Source organism: Colius striatus, chromosome 11 (assembly GCF_028858725.1).
Source record: "Colius striatus isolate bColStr4 chromosome 11, bColStr4.1.hap1, whole genome shotgun sequence".
In the NCBI taxonomy this organism is placed as follows: Eukaryota; Metazoa; Chordata; class Aves; order Coliiformes; family Coliidae; genus Colius; species Colius striatus.
In genome coordinates, this window is record NC_084769.1 from 5147690 (window position 1) to 5168843 (window position 21154).

General features: G+C 38.7%; 1 protein-coding gene across 1 annotated transcript in view; it reads right to left on the reverse strand.

Moving 5' to 3' along the window:
- Positions 1-278: 278 nt before the first annotated feature.
- The window catches only part of KYNU (kynureninase), a 59504-nt gene continuing 38628 nt past the window's right edge, over positions 279-21154 (reverse strand). The window contains exons 11-14 of the mRNA XM_062004968.1: positions 7274-7326; positions 5685-5770; positions 2142-2372; positions 279-431 (exon numbers count right to left, since the gene is read on the reverse strand). Of these exons, the coding sequence (XP_061860952.1) occupies positions 279-431; positions 2142-2372; positions 5685-5770; positions 7274-7326 (523 nt within the window). The remainder of the gene's footprint in view (positions 432-2141; positions 2373-5684; positions 5771-7273; positions 7327-21154) is intronic.

A 21154-nucleotide genomic window follows, 5' to 3' on the forward strand; every position in this document is an offset into this window, starting at 1 on the left:
CTTCCATGCTTCTCAAAGCTAATGTAATAAAACTACATAAAATGTTTAAGAAAAGCCCCATTAAAATATACAAAGCATACTAATTCATGAAGTCAAAGTCAAAGCAGAGTGGAAATATGAGCTTTAATAAAACTACGTCTGTTGTAAATAACTATCCAAGCACAGTCATTTTTTTGCAAATTGCATGGGATATAGCTCAGTCTACCCAAAGCAAAGAATCGCTCAGCAGGATAAAATGCATCTTAGTCAGAAATAGATTAAAAGATACAGCTGAGCCATCAATAAGAACCAGATAGCGCAGTATTGTTTGCTGTTTGTTTTGAAGATGTAATTGCACATCCCAGGATTTCAATAAATCTGTGCACATCATGGAAAGAATTGTAGAGAGGAACTGGGGCGACGCGAAGAGCACTTGGTTCTCTCATGTCACACTGAAAAACAGAAAGGGAACGCTTAGGCAATTCAGGTCACTTCATACATTTATCTGTCACACTGTATTTTTAAATGTCATTCTTCTTTTCAGGGGAGAATGACTGGACTGACAGAGAGACAAATGTAAAAAGTTTGGGACCTGCAAGAAACTACTGTGAGGTGTATTATTGTGAAGTACATAGTAAGAAGACCAGCGTATTGCCTAAAAAAGGATGCTAGGCTTAGGATGGGCAGGACTGTAGCAGTGTCACTGAGGAGTTCCAAACCAGCTGTGTGCTCATATAATTTCCCTTAGTGCCAATAGCAACCAATGGTTGAAGTGGCACACATAAAACCACCACAAAACAGACACATGCCAGTATGACAGAGGACAAGGGGTAATGGGATGAAGCTGGAACACAAAAAGTTCCACTTATACATAAGAAAAAACTCTTTCACTGTTCAGGTGAGGGAGCCCTGGCACAGGCTGCCCAGAGGGGTTGTGGAGGATCCTTCCTTGGAGGTCTTCAAGACCTGCCTGGACATGTTCCTATGCGACCTGATCTAGGTGACCCTGCTTCTGCAGGGGGGTTGGACTGGATGATCTCTAAAGGTCCCTTCCAACCCCTACCATTCTATGATTCTATGATAACATGTCTTATGCTACAGGTACAAGCAGTGTCATAGGGCTTGCAGTATTTTTCTCCCCCCTCCTTTGTGGTATTGAACACTTTATTGAATAGAATAATCTCTCACATTTGAAGCATATTACTGCATCACTAAGACAAGCCAACAGTGTAAGGCCCTGTGCCCTCTTAAAAGCTGCAGTTCCTGGAATTCCCTGGCAGCACCAAAACAGCAGCATATTCAACCTAGAAGCGCTGCCCTTTGGGGACACAAGCCACCAGCAGAAATAAAACTCATCTATCATTTATATGGCATTACACAATCAGCTTCACCTCCCAGCACCTCTAAATCACCAAATGCATAGCTTTAAATCTGGCTTTTATTCTTTCTGAGCAGTGCTCACTGATAGCCACACTGTTATACAGCATTCCTGTACAGTGGCCCCTTCCTCAGTGCTAAAACACATCTCCAAGGAAATGACAGCTTCTTAACTCCTCCACCTCCACCTTGCAAAGAGCAAGGGTTGGGCCATTTTCAGATCAGGAAAGAGACTGGTGGAGATTCAGAGCTCCTTGTTATCAGTCTGGAGCTGTGCAAGTTGTGGTGTTGAGGATGGTGAGGATCACCTGAGCACTGCTGACTTCCAGCACCCCGAGGTGGCTCAGACCTCCTTCTGTCTCTGGCAAGCATACTGAAGAGAAGTCTGTGCAGAGAGTAGATTGCACTGGACAGTTCTCACATAATCATATTTGTGTTTTTCCAGTGATCTAGATCTTTTCCCTATCTTTCCTGGTCAGAGTATCAGCTTCAGATCCATAATGCCCCCCACCATAAAGCATCTCTAATCTCAGTAGTGACTCCTGAGTGTCACTCACAGGACTAGTGGAAATAAATCAATAAAGGGCAATATACAGACTAACAACTCATTTACAAAGTAACTTATTTGATTATTTGCAAAAGTAAAGATTAACCATGTTATGTAAACAATTTTCCTCATTCTCTGTCCTTTTTGGCCTTCTATTTGAATAATAGTAAAATTATCACTTGGTTATGCTATGGGTTCACAAAACAGTGCACAAAAAGATGAAGTTTGGTTTACTCACAGCTACTCCTCTCTTCTCCAGCTCTTTAAACACAGATTTGATTGGAAGGGAAAAAAATAGTGTGAGTTGGCATCCTCTTTCCTCAATCTGAGGTGGTGTGATTATTTTTACAAAGGGCTTCTCTGGATTTGCTTTATCCTCACTGTAGTAATATTTTATCAGGTATTCTAAGTAACCAGTGAGTAGAACTGATTTCCTTCTCAATGCTTTCATTGTAGTTTGACCAAAAACCTGTAATGATTTCAAATCATTAGAATGATAGTGCATTTCAATAGAAAACACAAAGGAAGTGAAGATTACTAAAAAGGTAGTAGATTTTGCTATACATTATCACTGGAAACAGATAGACATTTCTCAGATAGACATTACACATCAACATGGCCAGATTGAGCTTTTGGAAACACGGGATAATGTTATTACTTTAGGTAATGACATTTCTGTCTACTGTTAAAAAGTTTTGTATACATCCACATCAGCCTAAATGAACTTACAACCAAAAGTAGTTTGTTAAGAGAGCATTCATTAACATATCTGAAGGGGATCCATAGATCCCTGACACATTCAACAGGGCTGCATGAAGCTCAAAATGACATACAAGTTTTTCCTTGTACATACCTCACGTAACAAAATCCAAGGGTCAGGGCTGAGACACCATGAGTGATCTACAAATTCTTTACTTTGAAAACACAAAATCTATACTAACATATTGACTTTCCTGCTTTAAGCCCTGTACAGCCTCTGTCTCTGCTAGTCTGCATGAAGAAAAAGGTGTTCACTTAATTCTGGTTTAATAGCAGAAATATTCACTTGATATTGACTTAATAGCTCTATGCTCTATCACAGCTACAAGGACAGGTGAGCTGCAGAAGCTCAAAACATCATGAGATATGCAAAAGTGAATGCTGAAAAATGGCAATGCTACTTTGGCACATAAACCAGACTGAAGAATGTAACAGGAGAGTTTGAGAGCAAGAGAAGGTAAGAGAGTGTCTGCTTCTGCTCTGGAAAGATTCTGTTACAGGGAATAATGAAAAATGTGATCTCAGAGGCAATTTACTCCTGCCTTCCTCAAACCTTCCCTTTTCTTCTTCCCATGCAAGTAGCTCTAAGGAAAAATAACAAGATACAGAGATGCAAGTACCCGATGGTCTTTTCAAATCACATTCTGGCAGACAAATGCAATATGGTTGCTCATGGCCAATTATGCCTGCACTGACTGCAACTGTAAAATCAAGGTCAGAGTGGAAGTCCTGTATGAAAATCCACAATCTTCACTTAAGAAATCACTACACCACATTGAAGAAGTAAGACTTTTAAGATTACTTAGATCATAACCTGGAAGAATGTACAAAGAGGTAAATGAGAAGTCTGGTTCAAAATACAAGAAAGTCTGGTTTCCAGCTGCACCTGCAAACCAGTATTTTGTAGAACAAGCATTGCCCATTTATGTTTTCACAATCACTAGATGCTGCACAAAGACAAAAGCCCCTACATATGTAACAAAATAAGACAGACTTCACATGGAGATGGTCTAGTCGTGGAAATGAGTGTGACAGGGACCAGAGCCCTCAGCAGTGTAGTACTTGCAGAGGTCAACAAAAATCTAGAGGTGTTTCCCTCACCACACGGGCAGGCAGAGCACACGCACAACGATTCAGCACACGGCTGAAGGTAAAATGGAGACCTGCCTCCTACTCCTCTGGGCTTTGCTGCTTTGTGAGGGATGGATCTCCTTAGGCTGCATGCAAAAATCTGTTTGTTCAGGCTTTGTGTAAGGAATATTTGGTCTCCTGGGTGAAATTTTGTGAAAAGGATCTTTAAAATGTGGCTACAGAACGTTCCCCCTTTTTCCATAAAAGGGAGCAGCTACTGCCATAACAGTCACTTTAAGCATTATTGAGGAATAACATCCATTAACACTTGCAGTTTTCATTGTTTCCATTGGAAACACTGCCTTCTGCTTAATGTGTCCCAGAGAAGGTGGCATGCAATTTCACTAGCCATCTCTTGCCAGACATGAAAACTATTTTGTTTCCCACTGTATTAGAGCTATTAGCACTGGGAAATCCTGGCTGTGCCAAAAGGTAATGCAGGCACAGAAAGGGGAGGCGATGGAAACTGCTCAACCCTCATTGTCTGAGGCTCCCTGCAGTGGGCTAAATGACATCAACCCACACAAACCGAAGCACTGACAATCTGGGTCATAGCAGAATAGCTTTCAGCTTATCTCAAAGGTCACATAAAGTTTAAAAAAATATATTGGATGTTTAAGGACCAACAAAATAAATTGTCAGGCAGAGCAAGAAGCATTGCTGTGCCCTTTGCAGTCCTTCAGCGTTGCATGTAAGATGGAGAGAGCACAACTGGGCAATTTTCTGACTTTGTTTGCTTAAGTTACTATTTTTTCAGTAAATAAAGAAGGGAAACATCTAGTGTGGGGACATTGCTCTTTGTTCCAGCATCAGCTTTGCTGTGACACTAGTATTAATGGAATGGTTGCCGAAATAAATCTCTCCCATTTATGCTGATGGCAAAGCCTTGCTAACAAAGACAGACCCAAAAAGTAGCTTTGCAAAAGTTTTCATACAGTAGCATATGGTAAGGAAATCAATGTAAAACCATCCTTTTTAGCCTCAAAGACCTAGAGTCCTGCATTTGAGATCCAGAAGAGAAATGCTCCTACATCCTGATATGAAAAGCAGCACAATAGGTGTTTGGAGGACAGCTGCACGCCTTCAGACAGGGCTGAATTGTGCTCTGCAAGGTGGAGTAAAGGACTTTCAACACACGGCTCTCCTCTCAGAAAAGGAATTAGCTCTGGATGGCATGACTGCCCTTTCCACCACAGACATCATCTCAGTGATTTACAGATTGGACTTTACTCCTTTGGCCACCAGAAAGCTGATGAAGAGATTAAACAGAACCCAGCCTGGAGCTATATCATACTCCTGAATTCTCCTCTTAGGAAGCATTCACAGGCATCTTCTATCTCTTCTGTTTATAATCAAAGTGACTACAGGGGAGGACAGAGTCTCAGAACCACTGGTTCAATTTAGACTCCCGAATATCCAGTGATGAAATCCATTTTTCTTTCACAAAGGAGACCTCAGGCAAACATATGCAGAGGCAACTCCAGATGCAACTTTTCAGAGTTGCGAGGTTTCTTCATAGGAAGATTTTGGACAGCATCCTTCTCATGAGTTGCACTGAGGGAAACACTGAATATCTCTATGGGAAAAGCTACTCTTTGTACTGAGCCCCTAAAAGCTGGGATAAACAGTGCTAGTGATCAGGCCTGGAAGTACAAACCCCTTGGATACTGGGTCCAACAGCAACATTCGTGACAACAATGAAAGGATGAGTATATTAAAGACCTCAGTCTCTCTGGGTTGCGGGGTGATATTGTTTGGTTTTCCTTCCTGCCTGCTTTACTTCTTGACTCTTCTACAAACTCTTTTGAAACAGACAGCAATAATATCCACAACATTCATTTAACATTTTCATACTCTCAAAATTCAGGCTCAAAGTAAAGCAATTACTTACCTCTAAACTAGCTTGCAGGGAACAAACTAGTAAAATGGGAGGATTTGATAACCGAAATCCATTAATTCCTTCACTTCGCTGCAATTCTGCAAAATGGATAACTTATATTATTATTTTTTATTCCTTCTCTTTAATGGATTGGGCCTTATCTTGAAGTCTGTCCTCATGCAATAAAATATTTCACTAATGTGGCCTGGAGGAATCAGTTATTAAAAGGAAATAGTCATCTATTCACAGCTAATACTTTTAACTTCGAGAGAAGCCCAATTTTATCCAGCAGAAGACCTCATTAGCGGCTTCATGGGAACTACAGAACCGCAATTAATTTGTTTAAATGGTGTGTGTTAAAACCACCTTTACACTTGAATCTCTTTTAATACTGGCACAAACCAGAGAAATTCCAAGTCAGCAGAGGCACACTCATGCAGAGCCAGGGTCCACGAGCAGGGAATCACGTTCCTTAACTTTATTAAACTGACGAGACACGTGGGAGATTGCATATGCAGCTAAGTCTAGCTTCAGGCCACGGGGGGAAGTTGCACGGACTTTAAGCTGTGAAATTTCACAGAATCTATTTAATAAATCTATAAAGCCTCACTGCAAGTTCTGTGTCACCATTTATATTTCATGCTCCAGCACCAAAGCAAGAGGATGCTGCAGAGGAAATGCTTTTTACGCACAGCAAACTGGCTAATTTCATAACGATTGTTGCCCAACTTCCCCAGTATAAATTGCCCACGGAAATGAATAAACGACATTTTACTTCTTCTAGCAGTATTTTGAGGCAATTTGTGTCTCCTGCTGGCTTTCCACAGTGCCACTCTTACATTTGGTCAGAAAACAAAGAGCAGACTGAGGCTATTAGAGAAGTGTTCTCCAGCCAAAGTCACATCAACAGGCGCTGCCATAGAAATTAAAAATATATTAAAAACAAAACAACCAATTGCAACAAAAAGCTCCTTTCTCCTCCTGATCCCTCAGGATAGTCTCTCTGCCATACTTTAAAATGGAGCTGAACAGTCTAGCTGTCAGATTTGGAAAGCAGTCCTCATTTCGTATTGGGACAATAAATACTAAGCTATGTCAGGGCAGGTTTGATTTTTGTCTTATAACCCATCTTCACAGTGCAAAGAATTTGGAGTTGCTGAAATATTAGTAACATTTCATGACTTATGTCAGGTTGCTTTACCTTTATTTATGTAACTCCTCATTAATTCCTGTGGAACTAATCCTAAAGTAAGATATTACCCAAGTGAACGATAGCAGATCCTCGCTCCTCAGAGACTTACGCGTTTAATTCACTGAGATATTTTGGAAGTTTCATCCATATTCTATATCTGCATTTTGAAGGCTTTTCAGCAAAATATCTCAAAGCAGACAGTCAGACCCATATGCCCAGAGACCAAATTTATTCCCACGTCTATTTTGTTCACTCCATTGCGTTACGTATTTGAGACAAGTTCGGTTTAATACCTTTAACACAAGTGAGGAAATGCAAAGTTCTATCCTTTCTACACAAGCTACTCTAAAAGTGAAGTTGGTTAGACAAAAATACATCAAAAATAAGGTAAAATTGAAAAGGTACATACTGTTTTCCATGAGGAATCGTGTTTTGAAGTCATGACCCCACCAGCCCATTAGCCTATGATTTTGTAAAGAAAGTAAATTAATAACAATATTGGTACAATATTTTTTAATTTAGATTTGAGGGTTAAGAAATACAAGATGAAGAAATGTATTCATTCCTAACAGTGCATTCTGTTTCTAACAATGACATAAAATTGCAATAAATAGCTGGCACTAAAAACTTGATATTACTATTTGGAAACTTCTCTTTAGCAACTCATGATAAAATGTAGCACATCTCTCAATTAACTATTGATTTCTAACCGTGTCCATTTGTCTGAATTCATTGCACAAAATTAAAACTAGAACAGAAATGTTTCCACTGTTTTGTTCCAAGACATTAAATTCAAAACTCTACCTTAATGAATGTTGAAAGCTAAAAGGTGTCACAAAACATGACAACTTCACCCAAAGAAGGAATTAGTGATGGACAGCAGATGGACAACGGGACCTCAGAAGAAATATGGACCAGGTATCACCTTTCCTTACGTTCCTTAGAGCAATGTGAATTCTGAGTAAACTTTTCTTCTCCTGAACTGAACTCATAACTCAAAAAACTTTCCTTAAAATAAAAACCAAACCAGTTTAATGCAAAAATCCTTTTTTGAGATTATCACCAGGAAAAAAATAAGTTACAGATCAATTACTTAAAAAAAAACAGTTGTCCAAGCTTGTACATGAAGATGACAGTAGACTATTAACTCATATTTGGTGAAAAATATGTTCAAGGACATGAATATAAACTTATAAATAAAGCAGCTAAATCCACTGGATCACCTAATGAAGGAGGTACTGCAGATAAATCTGTACTGCAGAGTTAAGGAGTCTCTCCCTATCTCTCTTGAGTTCCCTACTTCTTATCTCAGTACATGATAATATTGGTGATGATTAACAGTGTCAGTACTACTTGAAGTTTCCTAAATATGAATACTGTTACCCCATTAGGAAGTCACCACCACAGACTCCTTCCTGACCTTCTAAGTTTTTCAGGACTGAAAGTATTGGACATCATTTCTTCCAAGACTTTGCTCAGTTTTCTCTATGTCAAGTAGAAGACTTGTACCAGATGAAGCCTAACAAGTATCCAAAATGTGTAACAGTAAAAAAATCTGTAAGTAAAACTCACAGTAGCTCAGCTTTCCTGGAAGTAAACAGGGAAAAAGTCATCACCTTTCTCTAAAGCAGGAGCATTTCTTTGTAGCATGCTTAAAAGAGCTTAGCTCTGCAGAATTAAGATCACATTTGAGTTAAAAACTTGCTATATGAGTACTGCATAGTGTAAAATAAAGTACTTCATATTTCTGTGTAACACAGGTTTTATGTTTACTTCTATGAAAGGCCCTGAGCTGCATCCAAACAGTGTATACAGTAAAAGTGTGCTTTTTTCTTTATTGCTGCATGATGTTTTTATTATTCTAAAACCCATGAAAATCAATACTGCAATATATAGTCATTTCAAATGAGATATTACAATGCCAAAATGCAAATACCCTAAATAAACAATAATGCAACTTCTGTAGTGATGCTTTGAACCATAAAGGATATTCTGGCTATTTAATATGAACTGTATAATACATAAAATCATTTTACTATAAACACTGAATATTGTATGTGATTACAACATACTACTAATGCCAATGGTAAACACATTCCCTGAATTCTGAAGGTTTTAAGAAGAAAAAGAAAAGTCCATGGGAAATAGAACATTTGGACTATTACTCTGCAGTAAGTTGAAAGGAATATTGTGTTCTATTTGGACCACATCCTAAAGTCAAAGACAAAAAAAAAGGTCAATCGGAATATTACCCAGACAGAGCCTGATGAAAAGTATTCTGGTTGCATTTTGAGTGCTCAAAACTTGCTAACTCTGAAGCTGGCTTAAAACCAGATCTCTGCTGCAGCACCACATTTGCAACTTGGAAACTGAAATTTCAGAACTTTTCCAAAATGACAGAATGAAAGATTTATTTAAAGATAGTTTTAGCTGTCTTGCCCTCTCCTACCATAACTTTGACAATTTGCTTTTCCTTTTTTTTGTACTTTTTTTCTTTTTCTTTTGGCTGTTCTAGAACTTCAGAGGTGTCACTACAGGATGTGCACTCTAAGGCAGCTCTGGTCCTACACTCTCATTGATCTAATAGTCCATATGGATGTCACATTATTTGACATTTAAGTTGACAGGCTTCAAAGTGTGGAAATTAACAAAATCTTTACAAATTAGCAATTTGCTGTTTACAATTTTCTGTGAAAATTTTGAAATGAAGGTTGCCACTGCTATGCCAAATTTCAACCTGCTATGATGGGAAATAGCTAAGGTGTTAAACCCCAAACATAAGGCTTTATAAAATGCTCGCTAAAAATAATAGGCAATAAAACTGCACATTAAGATACTGCAGTAAAATTTCTTATGAAAGAGTTGATACTCTGCATGCCAAGTGAGTGTTTTGAAACGCAGTCACCCTTTTGACTGTTCCTGCTTCAACAACAAAGGCACCAAGATCTAAATTGTTTGCAAATTCTTTGCATAGTCTTTGCAAAATGTATAGTGTGGAAGGCTCTAGAAAGCTTTATGTGATGTGCTTGTGTTTATAAACACCTTAAACTTGGTAGGAACAGGACTCCAGAGTTACAGCCTTTTCACTGCAGATAAAATCTGTTTTGGGAAGTGTGTTAAAAATTAATGTCTGGGAAGAAAGGGCTCTAATTTTGTAAATTTGGTTTCATGATATACCTTGAGAATAACGTTTTACTGGTCACTACTCTTTGCATGTAAACACACCCAAACTAAGCAATTGTTTTAACACAGCACTAATCAAAATGGTCATCCCAGAGATGGCCAGTTTGAGATGTGGGCTGGGGTGGTATGACATCACCAGTCCCTGGTACCCACAGCCTCCCAAGGCTCCTGGAGAGCCTCTATGACTAACATCAATCCATCCAGCAGCAAAAAACATACAGGATCATAGAAGCTTAAGAGTTGGAAGGGACCTCGAAAGATCGTCTAGTCCAATCGCACCTACAGTAGGTCACATTGCCATCATGCCAAAAAGGAGAGTTCAATTCAATTCTGAAACAGCCATGAGTGTTTCTGTGAGGTGTGAGTGTTCTTACAAACCCACTTCTGTAAGAAAATAACTTCTAAAATAGATATTGTTCTATTTTATGCCTCAAACAAAACTTACGCCTTAATGGCATGGTAACAGAGACTTTCCCAGGGAGTTCTGCAACTTTCCAGTCCACACACAAGATTAGTTTTCAAATGTGTCACATAACATTTAAAGCAAACTGTTACTAGCTCAATTTTATGAAACAAGTAGGCATATAATGAGATATTGCTGAAACATTTTCAAATATCACATTTTTACCCCAAAAATGTCCTCTTTCTTATTTTACAAATCAATGAACAAAGATTTGCTGGGTTGGAAAGTTTCTCCAGAAGATAACAGTATCTTCTCATTTAGTCATACTCTCTTTAAGTGCATTTACACCAGGGAACAATCCCTTCAATAAGCATTTTTCTTTAGCTGATGTTAGACTGAAGCGCTGGTTGTTCATAACTTAAGTCGTCTCGTTTGTAGTTGCATTAATGATGCAAGAGTGTAGGATATAATGATCATGATGTATGTGCAGTGTAAACATCAAAGAAGATCCAGTTCAAGAACACAGAAAAAATAAGGAAGAACACAGAAAAAATAAGGAAAAAATTCCTTTGACCTTTGTTTCACAGTTACAGATGATCATGCTACTCATTTATAATTTACAGCCTGAAGCAACACGGGTCTCATTTCCCTTCTTGTCAAGAAAGAAAGAGAAAGAAACTTTTGAGTAGTGATATAGAAAACAGGGAAATACCACTAATGTGGTCCAACTTTTAAAATCCATGGCAATGTGCTGGAAGTATCCTGTCACTATACAGTGTGAGAAATAATTTGATGTCTGTGAGAAAGTATGTTGAAAAGCTACAAGAGGAATGCAGTGTGAAATTGGTAATACTTTGTGTTACACTCGCCAGCCAGCTTCACTGGGCATGGAACAGAGTCTTCTCTCCATTATCAAGTCACAATGCTATGTAGAAGTTTCATCTTCATTATTTAGACTATAACTATATTAGCCAGCAAAGCATGAGATGTTTATGAAACCACGGGTTAAGCTTAAGCATAATCAGGCAGTTTTTGGGGTGGATTGAGTCCTTGAAGCAGCTGATGTAGCTGCTGGGTGACAGCTTAGCTCTTCATTCACACATCGTTAAGCAAAAAGTTCCAGGTGTTGGCAAAGATTTGTTAAAGTTTTCATGCTACCTACTACCTATGAGTAAGAACCAGCTTTGAGGAGTTAATGAGGAGTCTCACTGCTCCCAAAGTTTATTACACAGAACTGAGGCAGGTATGTCTGCAAAGGCAGCTTTGTGAAGGAAAAAGAATGAAAGGTCCAACAATAACCATTTCTGTTCTGTATCTTGCAGTCCTATATGTCCGTGACACAACTAGTTGGTTGAAAAGCACATCTATTCCCAGTGCTTAAGTCTCATGACACCCTTAAGACCTACAACAGACAACCAAAAGGCACAGTGCAGTGTGACATAAGTTTAGAGTTTGTGTCTCTAATATCACTCTATTAGCAGGAAATCTTTTAAATGACCCATGAGGTCTTAGGAATTAGACTGCAAAGGGTTACACAAAGCCTGGAGGCTGGACCCAGCCTGAAGCCAGGAGCAAACTACATCTTACCTTAGTCAGAGGAATCTGATCATGTTTTCATCATCACCCTGCTGCCTAGGATAGCGTGGTGGTACCACACCACTGGTGACAGACAAAATTCAGGTTTGTCCAGCCTTTGTGTTTCAAACAGCAAGTTAAAACCCCCCCCACAAAAACAAGAAAAGCACAAATGGTACAGTCAGTTCCTAAAGATCAAATATATTCCTTAACATTACTTGTATCTATATATGGATATACAGATTAACTGAATCATAGAATGGTAGGATTGGAAGGGACCTTTAGATATCATCTAGTCCAACCTCCCTCCAGAAGCAGGTTCCAGATCTTGAGGTACTTTCCTCCAGTGTCCTGGCCTCCAAGTAATGCAATACAGACAGAAAAGTAGCCAGAAGTCAGATCCTGAGCAGAAGCATCTCCTAACACTGCTTCATTTACACAAGGATTAATCCCAGAAGCCAAACTCTTTATATGAGTTGTATGACCTCCCCAAAGCCACTTTCACCCAGATTTACAAACAGCTCTCCATAAACTAAGCACAGGCAGATCTGATCCCCAGGCTCAACAGCTGGGGCACAGTCTTTACATTCTCTTCTGCATTAATTTTTTTATGTTTTAACTCCACTTTTGTTACATTAATTTTATTGCAAGCACATGAGTGTTATTTTGCTTCTTTGGATTCAATACCAAAATTCAAAATAAACAACAAGAGTGACCCACACTCCTTCCTCAAGAAAAGAGAAGAAACTGATTGCTTTACATGTCATATTTTTGACTCACTGACTAAAGTTTGAGGAGGAGTTTCAATTTTCTTCCGTCTCACAGATGAGTCATTTAGTTTTTCCATGCCTCAAGCCCTCATCTCTAGAAATGCCACTCAGTACTGCCCTAACTCTCTGGTGAGTGGTGAGAATATATTCGTGAAAATATTTGCACATGCTTAGGAATGGGGATCATGTAAGAATGGAGAAATTTCTCTCCCTGAAGTTTCTTAATACCGGATTTTTTGGAAACACAGATAGGGAAAGGAGAGTTAGAAGTAATGGCTGACTTCACTGCTTTTTCCTTCTCTCAGCCTTTTCCCAAATTAGCCTCTCAGGCTCAAAAGTTGTTTCCAGTTGAGTTCAGAATTTAATATGTTTCTTGATCCATGTCACCTAACTGGCACTTATGTCAAGAAAAGAAAAAAAAACCCAAATCAATATTTCTATTGCTTAATTCCACATGGCTTTTTACAGTTGTGCTAAAACAAAACTGAAGCCCAAGTGAATGAACAATGTTATTTCACTGCAACTCCATCCTCTCTGTACTGGGCACCAAAGCAAGGTTCTGCTCTGACCCAGGGCTCTCCTGCTGACAGCTCACCGGAACGGAGAAAAAGTGTTTCAAACCATATTTAGTGGGATGATGAAGGGTCTATTTAACCAAAACAAAGAGGAATTGAAAAGTAACTCCCAGTTTCATCACTGAAATGCAGAAGTTATTTAGTTTAACCCTTCTGTGTAGGTGAAATTCTTTATATACAATGAAGCTGTCAGTTATGGAGTGTACTTCACAGTGTGTGTGTGTATATATATATATATTATATATAGGCTAGGATTTGTATGGGGGGTTAAGGGACTTAGTAGTTAGCCCCTGTAAGACTCTAGCAATATTTGGAAACCTAACTCTCACTGTCTCCTTCAGAAAACCTTGCCAAGATTGCCAGAAGCTATATTTAAAACATCTTTCTCTTTTTTACCCTCCCCTATATCTGTTTAGATATCCTTTATCCCAAACAGTAAGACGGGGCTTCTTTCATTATTCTCTTCTGTGCAGTGTCTGTTGTTAATTTTAAGTAGAATCTGTTGTAACAATTTGAAAAGCTTTTGAAGCCCAGGTAATTACTAGCCTCAGAATTCTGTAGTTTTGGACTTTCACATACTCTTGATGCTTTCCTTACTCTTTTCAACTCAGTACAAATGTTTCCTAATTATTAAGCATATGTGACTTGTGAGCACTTCCATACATTATTAATGGATCAATCTCTTAGAACTCAGTAGAAAAAAAACCCAAAAGTCCTTATGAAAAGTTACTGTGAAAGTAACTTTTCATATTTAATATCAATGAGGCTTTACTTTGTCAAAAGACCAAAGTAATATGATAGTATTAGAGGCTAATAGCATGACATTTTTCTTCTGTTATGTGGTTTGCATTTTCAGAATCATCTAAAGGAAGACAATTTTTCTCCTCTAGTTTGAGACTTGGCTAAAAAAAATAGCTAAATTCACTTTCTGCCTAGCAGCAAGTTTTAATAGCACAAACCAAAATCCTGGAAAACAGTTTCATCATCTAAACAATGGCACTTACTTATCCATGTAACTGTGATGGGTGAAAATAAGAACTCTTTAGATCTGAGTAATTATTCTTTCTCCAAAAGTAGCCGGGCAGCTCTCTGCTCCCTGAGATCTACTGTTCTCACTGTAATGCTACCTCTGCCACAATTAGAGAGACTCTTGGGTGAAAAACCCGGGCTGTCTGGTCAATCAAGTGCAAGGTGATTTACAGATGATAGGTATTTGAAGATAGAGGGTACAAACGCTCTTCTTGAATTGATTTTTTTCCTTGTTAGTCTTTTAGACTCGATACAAGTGGGAATACACCAATTTCAACATGTCCCTCCGTATTACCCCTCCAGGTCAAAACAAAAGGAGATTGAGCTCACTTTTGTAGCAGGAAACAAGTTTCTGTGATGAGGGCATGAGAAAGAGAAATATCTGCACTGCTACGAATCCAATCAGGGCCCCTTGGAGTCTCACAGAGCTCTTTGCCAAAGCTCTAAGGCGCTTGCGATGAGGAATGATAATTTCACTCACCATGATCAGGCAAAAGAAAGGTATGATCAAGCAGCAGACGAAATTGGAGCCTAAATTAAATCCTGGGAAAAGATCTCACAAAAACCAACCCCTCTAAAGCTAATGAAGTTGAATTAAAAACTGTTAAATCAGCTTACTAACAACTATTATCACAAAGTGCTCATATATCACTTCCACTAGCCAAATATCAGATATATGAAAGGGGAAATACAGCCAGCAGTATGTTCCCTTTACTAAATGTGCTAAATCAAATATTCTACCTAACACCAGAAATTAAAACTCAAGCAGAGAGCCAATTTACTCATAGAGATATCAATAAAGTTCTCTGTGATTTTTATAAAGTATTGAATAGTTCCCAATTAAATTATGGTGATAAAAAGACATATTATATTCTTTGAGAATTCAGTAATTTTTTTTCTCAGGCTATTTCAAATAGATTAAATTAAACAAGAAGCAAAAGCAACAATCTCTCCTAGAGCTACTGTTAAACGTGAATTCTGACTTAAAGGAGACTTAGATAGTTTTGATTACCATGATGCATTTACTGAACCATATCATCTCCTCAATCCCTTGAATGAATCTATGAGGGGATGATCTCTAGACAGATTTCTAAATAATACATTTATCTGACTGAGTTATGATATAAAAATTTTAAGATCTGGGAAGTTGCACTTCCTCAGGTCCTTGTTTTTGAATACTGTAATAGTAATGCAAGTCCTTTATCATAGTAGCATCCTTATTAGCTAAAATATAAGCGTTGTCACCTCTGCTCTTTGCCTGAAACAAGAAGCAATGCACATTAGATGAGCTGGAGATTTTTTTATGTCAGTGGCTGGAACTAATTGAATTAAAAGTTTTAAATTCTAGCAGAATTCCTACAGAATCCAGCAGTTGTGTTACGAAAGTTGTGTTACTAGTGTTAAATGAAGGAGAACTCCACTCAAATGGAGTTTATTGAGCCAAAGTCTGAGATATGAAATCATTAAGGGAGAACAGAATAAGCGTTTTTCAGAGTTGTTTTAAAGAGTCTGTCCTCAAAAAGTTGAAATTTCATCCATCACTGAAGAACAACATAAGAGAAACTTGACTTAGAGGCTTTTTTTTACAGTATTTTCAGTAGCACATAAACTACCACTGTTTCAAGTCCTAAAATATGTTTGGCACAAGGTCAAATGTTTGACATGAGGTCTGATATGTCAATTATTTGACACAATATACAACACTTGGGTTTAGAAACCTTCAAACTCTTACTGCAGAAGCAGGTGAGAAGCCATCAGATAAGAACACTTATACAGGCTTATTTCTCACACATCACAAACTAACGGTATCTGCAACACTGACCATCAACACACACTGACCAAACAGATCCTGGATTTGATGTCATGACAACTGAGAAACTAAGAGAAGGAAGGAGGAAACAGAAGGACACAGTGTCCTGCCGTTTTCTTACTGAAAACTGCTTTTCAAACACTTGAGTGAGCATTATATTGCTGTGACTGTCCGATGGTTTCCACACAGTTGAAGGCAGCATGAGTCAACTACCAGCAACTTCAACTGCCAATAGAAAGTAGTGACTGTGAGAGTAAAAATTCACCATCAGCAAATAGCTGTTTCCAAACAAGTGGAAAGGCAGAGGAGGATGGCTTAAAGCAAGTGGATAAGAAGAAGCAAGATGAAGGTCTGCAAGAAGCTCCTGAGTCAAAGGTGTGTGGGGATGGGCAAGAGCTACAGAACGTGTTGGACTTCCTTTGCTGGACTTAGCAAGAAAAAGTTTGATGTGTGGGGGAAAGGAATGATTTAGCTTGCCCACAACAATGGTGAAGATAAAATGGATTTGACTAAGGGAGCTCAAGGAAAAAGAAAAATATGAAGATGTATGTCCCTGCAAGACCATCTTCTCCTTGCCGAGTGTTGGGGACATGAAGGTTCAGATAGGAGAAAGAGAGGGCATGAGGATGAGGAACCACATAAGCAAGTGGAAACAAACAAACACAAGGGGTAAACCAAGCAAAAAAAAAAAATCAAACCAGAATACCAACACACATTCTGTGCACACACACAGAACACCAAATTTGCAAGAGATAAAGAGGCTGAATTATTTCCTTAACCTGGGCAATGACCTTCCAATTACTCTTAAAAATGCTTATGGTTTGAATCAGGTGCTGTCTGTGATGTGAATTACAATATGAGTTGTATTCATGATCCCAGAGCTACAGCTAAAGCCAGAGAGGTACTCAGCCAGGACAGGGACAGGAATAGCTGAGACACACGTAGTGTAGGAGACCTCATCTGAACCAGTAACTGACAATTACGGGAATATACTCCAGGGGACATTAATGGGGGGGAAAAAAAGGTAACTGTATTAATGGCACAAAAGAATAATGGCTATTGCTGGTACTTTCAGTTTAGAGCAATTTTGAGGCATACCATGATCTTGAAGCACATTCAGTGAGGAAAAATTAGAAATAATTCCCCACTGTGGGCTAATGAACTGACACAAAAGCATGAGCAAATCTCATTTTTAAAGGACTTACATAGACTACAGCTTTAATTGAGAATCTTGGGAGGAAAACTTCTCAGAAATTACCAGAAGTGGGAATTTGAAGTAGAAAAAGTGAAAAATTACCAAATGCTGAAAGTGAGTCAACATCTAGTAGGAAATCCCAATTGTAATATTGGATTAGCTTCAGCACATTCCTGCACAGAGGTAAGCTCTTAGTGCAAACAGCAGATTTACTTGACATTTTTTGTTGAAAATAAACTTTTTCCCCCCAGTAGAGAAAGGTTCTGTGAGGTGCATGCAGAAATATACAGATGAAGAGAAAAGAGAGAGGAGATAATGTCTTTGCGACTTATTAAAAAACAGGCAAGTAATGTTTTTCTAGATGTATGTGACAAAAGCTTGAGTGTTGCACCTCTGGAAGTTCATTCAGCAGGAAGGAAAGTAATTCACTGGCTTCTCTTGTTGAAAAACAAAAAATCTAGACATAAAGGGCTTTCCAAACTACCTGTCTCAAAGTGGAGAACTGAGGCACAAAGAGCAGGCAGCTAACACACATCCTGTGAAGTGAGGGGAAAAAAAACCATCACAGCAACCACATAGACTCTGAGGAGAGCCCCAGGACCTCTTCCTTGCTACTTAATGGGGATGCAAGAGTTGCCCCCAGGCTACATTCACCTTTCCACCAGGACAAGCCAGTTGGGTTCCTTTCATGTATTCAAGCAGTTGTATTTTACACCATCTGATAAGAAAAGACAGAGGCAGCAGATGGGAAACCACATCCACACTGAACACAGCCACTTCCTTCTCATTTCTGAGAGCGTGAAAGGGCCATGACAGAGCAGAGTAAGTGATATATGCCCCCATCAGTGTGGTCCAGAAGGAAATATGCATGAGAAATTTGAATCTGCTCAGATCTAACATGTAAACTCACTAGTTAAATGAGCAATTACTGAAGAAAAGATACCATTAAAGACTTACTGCACAAATTTGACCAGACTCAGCCTTAACATGAAATGGTTTTTAAAAAGGCTGTAACAAGCATCAGGTTTTAAATGATATTTATTCATATTGTTGGTGGAGTTTTGGACAAAAGAAAGAGCAATTTTAAATATGTAAAATCCCCAAAATGTACCCACAAGGTATCTGTAATCAAACACATTTATGTCATAAATACTGCTTTGGAGAAGATATGACTCATAGAAGATAAGTGCTTCTGTTTACTTGTTTATCTCCACTTATCCCAGCATTTTGATGCTTTGATAACAGGCATGAGAAGCATGAATTCATCCAGCATCATGCTGTTTTGAAACATTACTTTATACATTTGAGAAATTTTATAGGAACCGTGTCTGTTTTCCTACATGCTCCACTTCAAAGTTTCAGTTTTCAAAACAAAGAGTGTTTAGGTAGCATGGGAGTACACTCAGGGAAAGAAATCAGCACATTATTCTCATACTCACTCCAACTGTCCTACAGATGATGCAGACTTGATGTACAGCACATTTGCATAGTCCCATGAGTTTACAAGGAAGCATAGAGATGAAAGGAGACATTCCAAACCCACCTGGACAAGTTCCTGTGTGACCTACTCTAGGTGGTCCTGCAGGGAGGTTGGACTGGGTGATCTTTCAAGGTCCCTTCCAGCCATTGAGATTCTGTGAGTCTGTAATCTTTCAAACACCTTAAAAGTTAACCAGGGCCAAGATGACAAAACATAGGGGAAGATCTTCAGGAAAGAAAGATTATTTATAATGAGAAAGAAGCAAGATTGCTTGAAGTTGCAGCTTAATTACAAGGGAAGATTTGAAAGAAGAGAGAGAAAATGCTTGACAGAACAAGGAGACAATCATAAGAGTCACATAAAAGGATGTACAGAGAAGAAGAAATGAGAATGGGAACAGATGATGTGAGTGCACATTAACCTCTCTTTTTTTCCTCACAGAGACTAGCTCCAAAGTTAAAAAATGCTCTTGGATATTTGCCATTCAGTTGGTGAATCCGAGAACACACCCCTGCAGGCCCATCATGGGTCTAGATTGGCCTAATAAATCACTTGTCCCAAGACAATGCAATTAAGCCTAATTAGCCAATGCCTTTATTCCTAAACAGTCTTTTCCCAAGGGAGGTTTTAACTTTTGGTTTCTAAATTAGCTGAAGGAGCTAAATTGCTCTCATCTCCTTGGCAAAGAAACAATTCATTTCTACCTTAGTACAGGATATTTTATGCACTTGGGGGACATGTTGCACTCCACAAAGTTTTTTCACACATTAGTCCACAATTTGAGTCTGCTAAAACCCATGACAAACCCTTCTGGAGACAGCAATGTTTACACTTCCAGCTGTGGCCATTGACTTTTTATCTTGCTGCATTCAGCACAGCTCCTTGGAACAAACTCTGTTGTTTCTCCAGATCCTCTCCTTTGTCAGGCCAGGGTGCTCTCTTCTGCTAAAACTTTAAATAGTGCTGAGATACACAGAGCTGATCAACTCCAAGGGTCAGTGAGAGTGAAATCATCGTAGTCTATTATTCCTAGAAGCATTTTAAGCAAGAGCAGGTTTAGTTCTTTCCAATATAGTAGATGTAAAACAACCTTCCCAATCTGTTTATGACTGTCCTTTGCTCTCAAGTCATATTGCCCCAAAGCTACATTATTTTCAGCAGTTTCACAGAAGCTTTGGGGATTATGTGACTCTAATTCTGAAAGGAATAATTTGGTATCTCCTCATAGGTCAAGAAAATAACTGAAGAAAAACTTTGCTGGAGCTACCAATCCTGGACAAGGTTAGGCAACAAAACAAAGGTACTGGGCAGAGATGGTCCCAGCTGCAGCAGGATGGGGACTCAGAGCACCTGGGAAAAATCAGAAGGGGAAGATGTATGGAGCTGGAATAGTGTATTTTTGTCTCATACAGGGGTAAAACTGCAAGTACCAAAAAAAGCTGTGCAGGTCTCTATAAGGAAGTATCAGGAAGCTATTTTTTTGCTGTGGCAATTTCATTGGAATCAAGATGCTAAAAAGGAAAGTGCTCTAAGGGAAAGGGTTGACATCTCACCTCTGTCCAAGAAGAAATTGAAGATACCTTGTGTTTCTCAAAACTAGTGTGAAATAGTTACCTTTTTGTTTCTTGTTCTTTGATACTTGTTTTATATCCTGTAGTAAAAGCCGACAGGCTCTTTGCACATCAGCTGCACATACAGCATTTCTTCACATCACACAAACTTTTCCTTTTCAAACTCTACCTGCTGTTGGTGTGTGCTGAAGTTAAGTCTTGATAAAGCCTTTCATTTTAAACACTAGACTGTGTACAACTTTCATTTAATCCTCTGCCAAGGCTTATCTATTATTCTCCTGGCTGCTTTACATACATTTATTTCCCTTTCATCTTTTTAAATTGTGCCTTACTTTTCCTTATAGGGATTTAACTAGGACTTTTCTTCTCCTATCTTAGGACTTTTCCCTCCCATTTCTTACGGTAGCTGACAGCAGAGCTGAACTCACTGCACATTTACAACTGCAAATACTCTGCTGTGAACACCTGACTTCTCCTATGCTTTCTACCCCAGGTGCTCAAACAGTCACCTTTCATTATAGATAACTTGCTTGGTAGATTTTAGTTATCCTCCTTTTTATAAATGGCAAAATTGAGGAACAGAGGAAGAACAAAGGGAAAAAAAAAAAAAAAAGGCAAAAAAGCAACTTTGCTGGCTCCCAAAAAGCTAGTCAAGCAAAATTTCAGGATTAGTAGGTCACCTTAGTTCTGTGTCCTGGA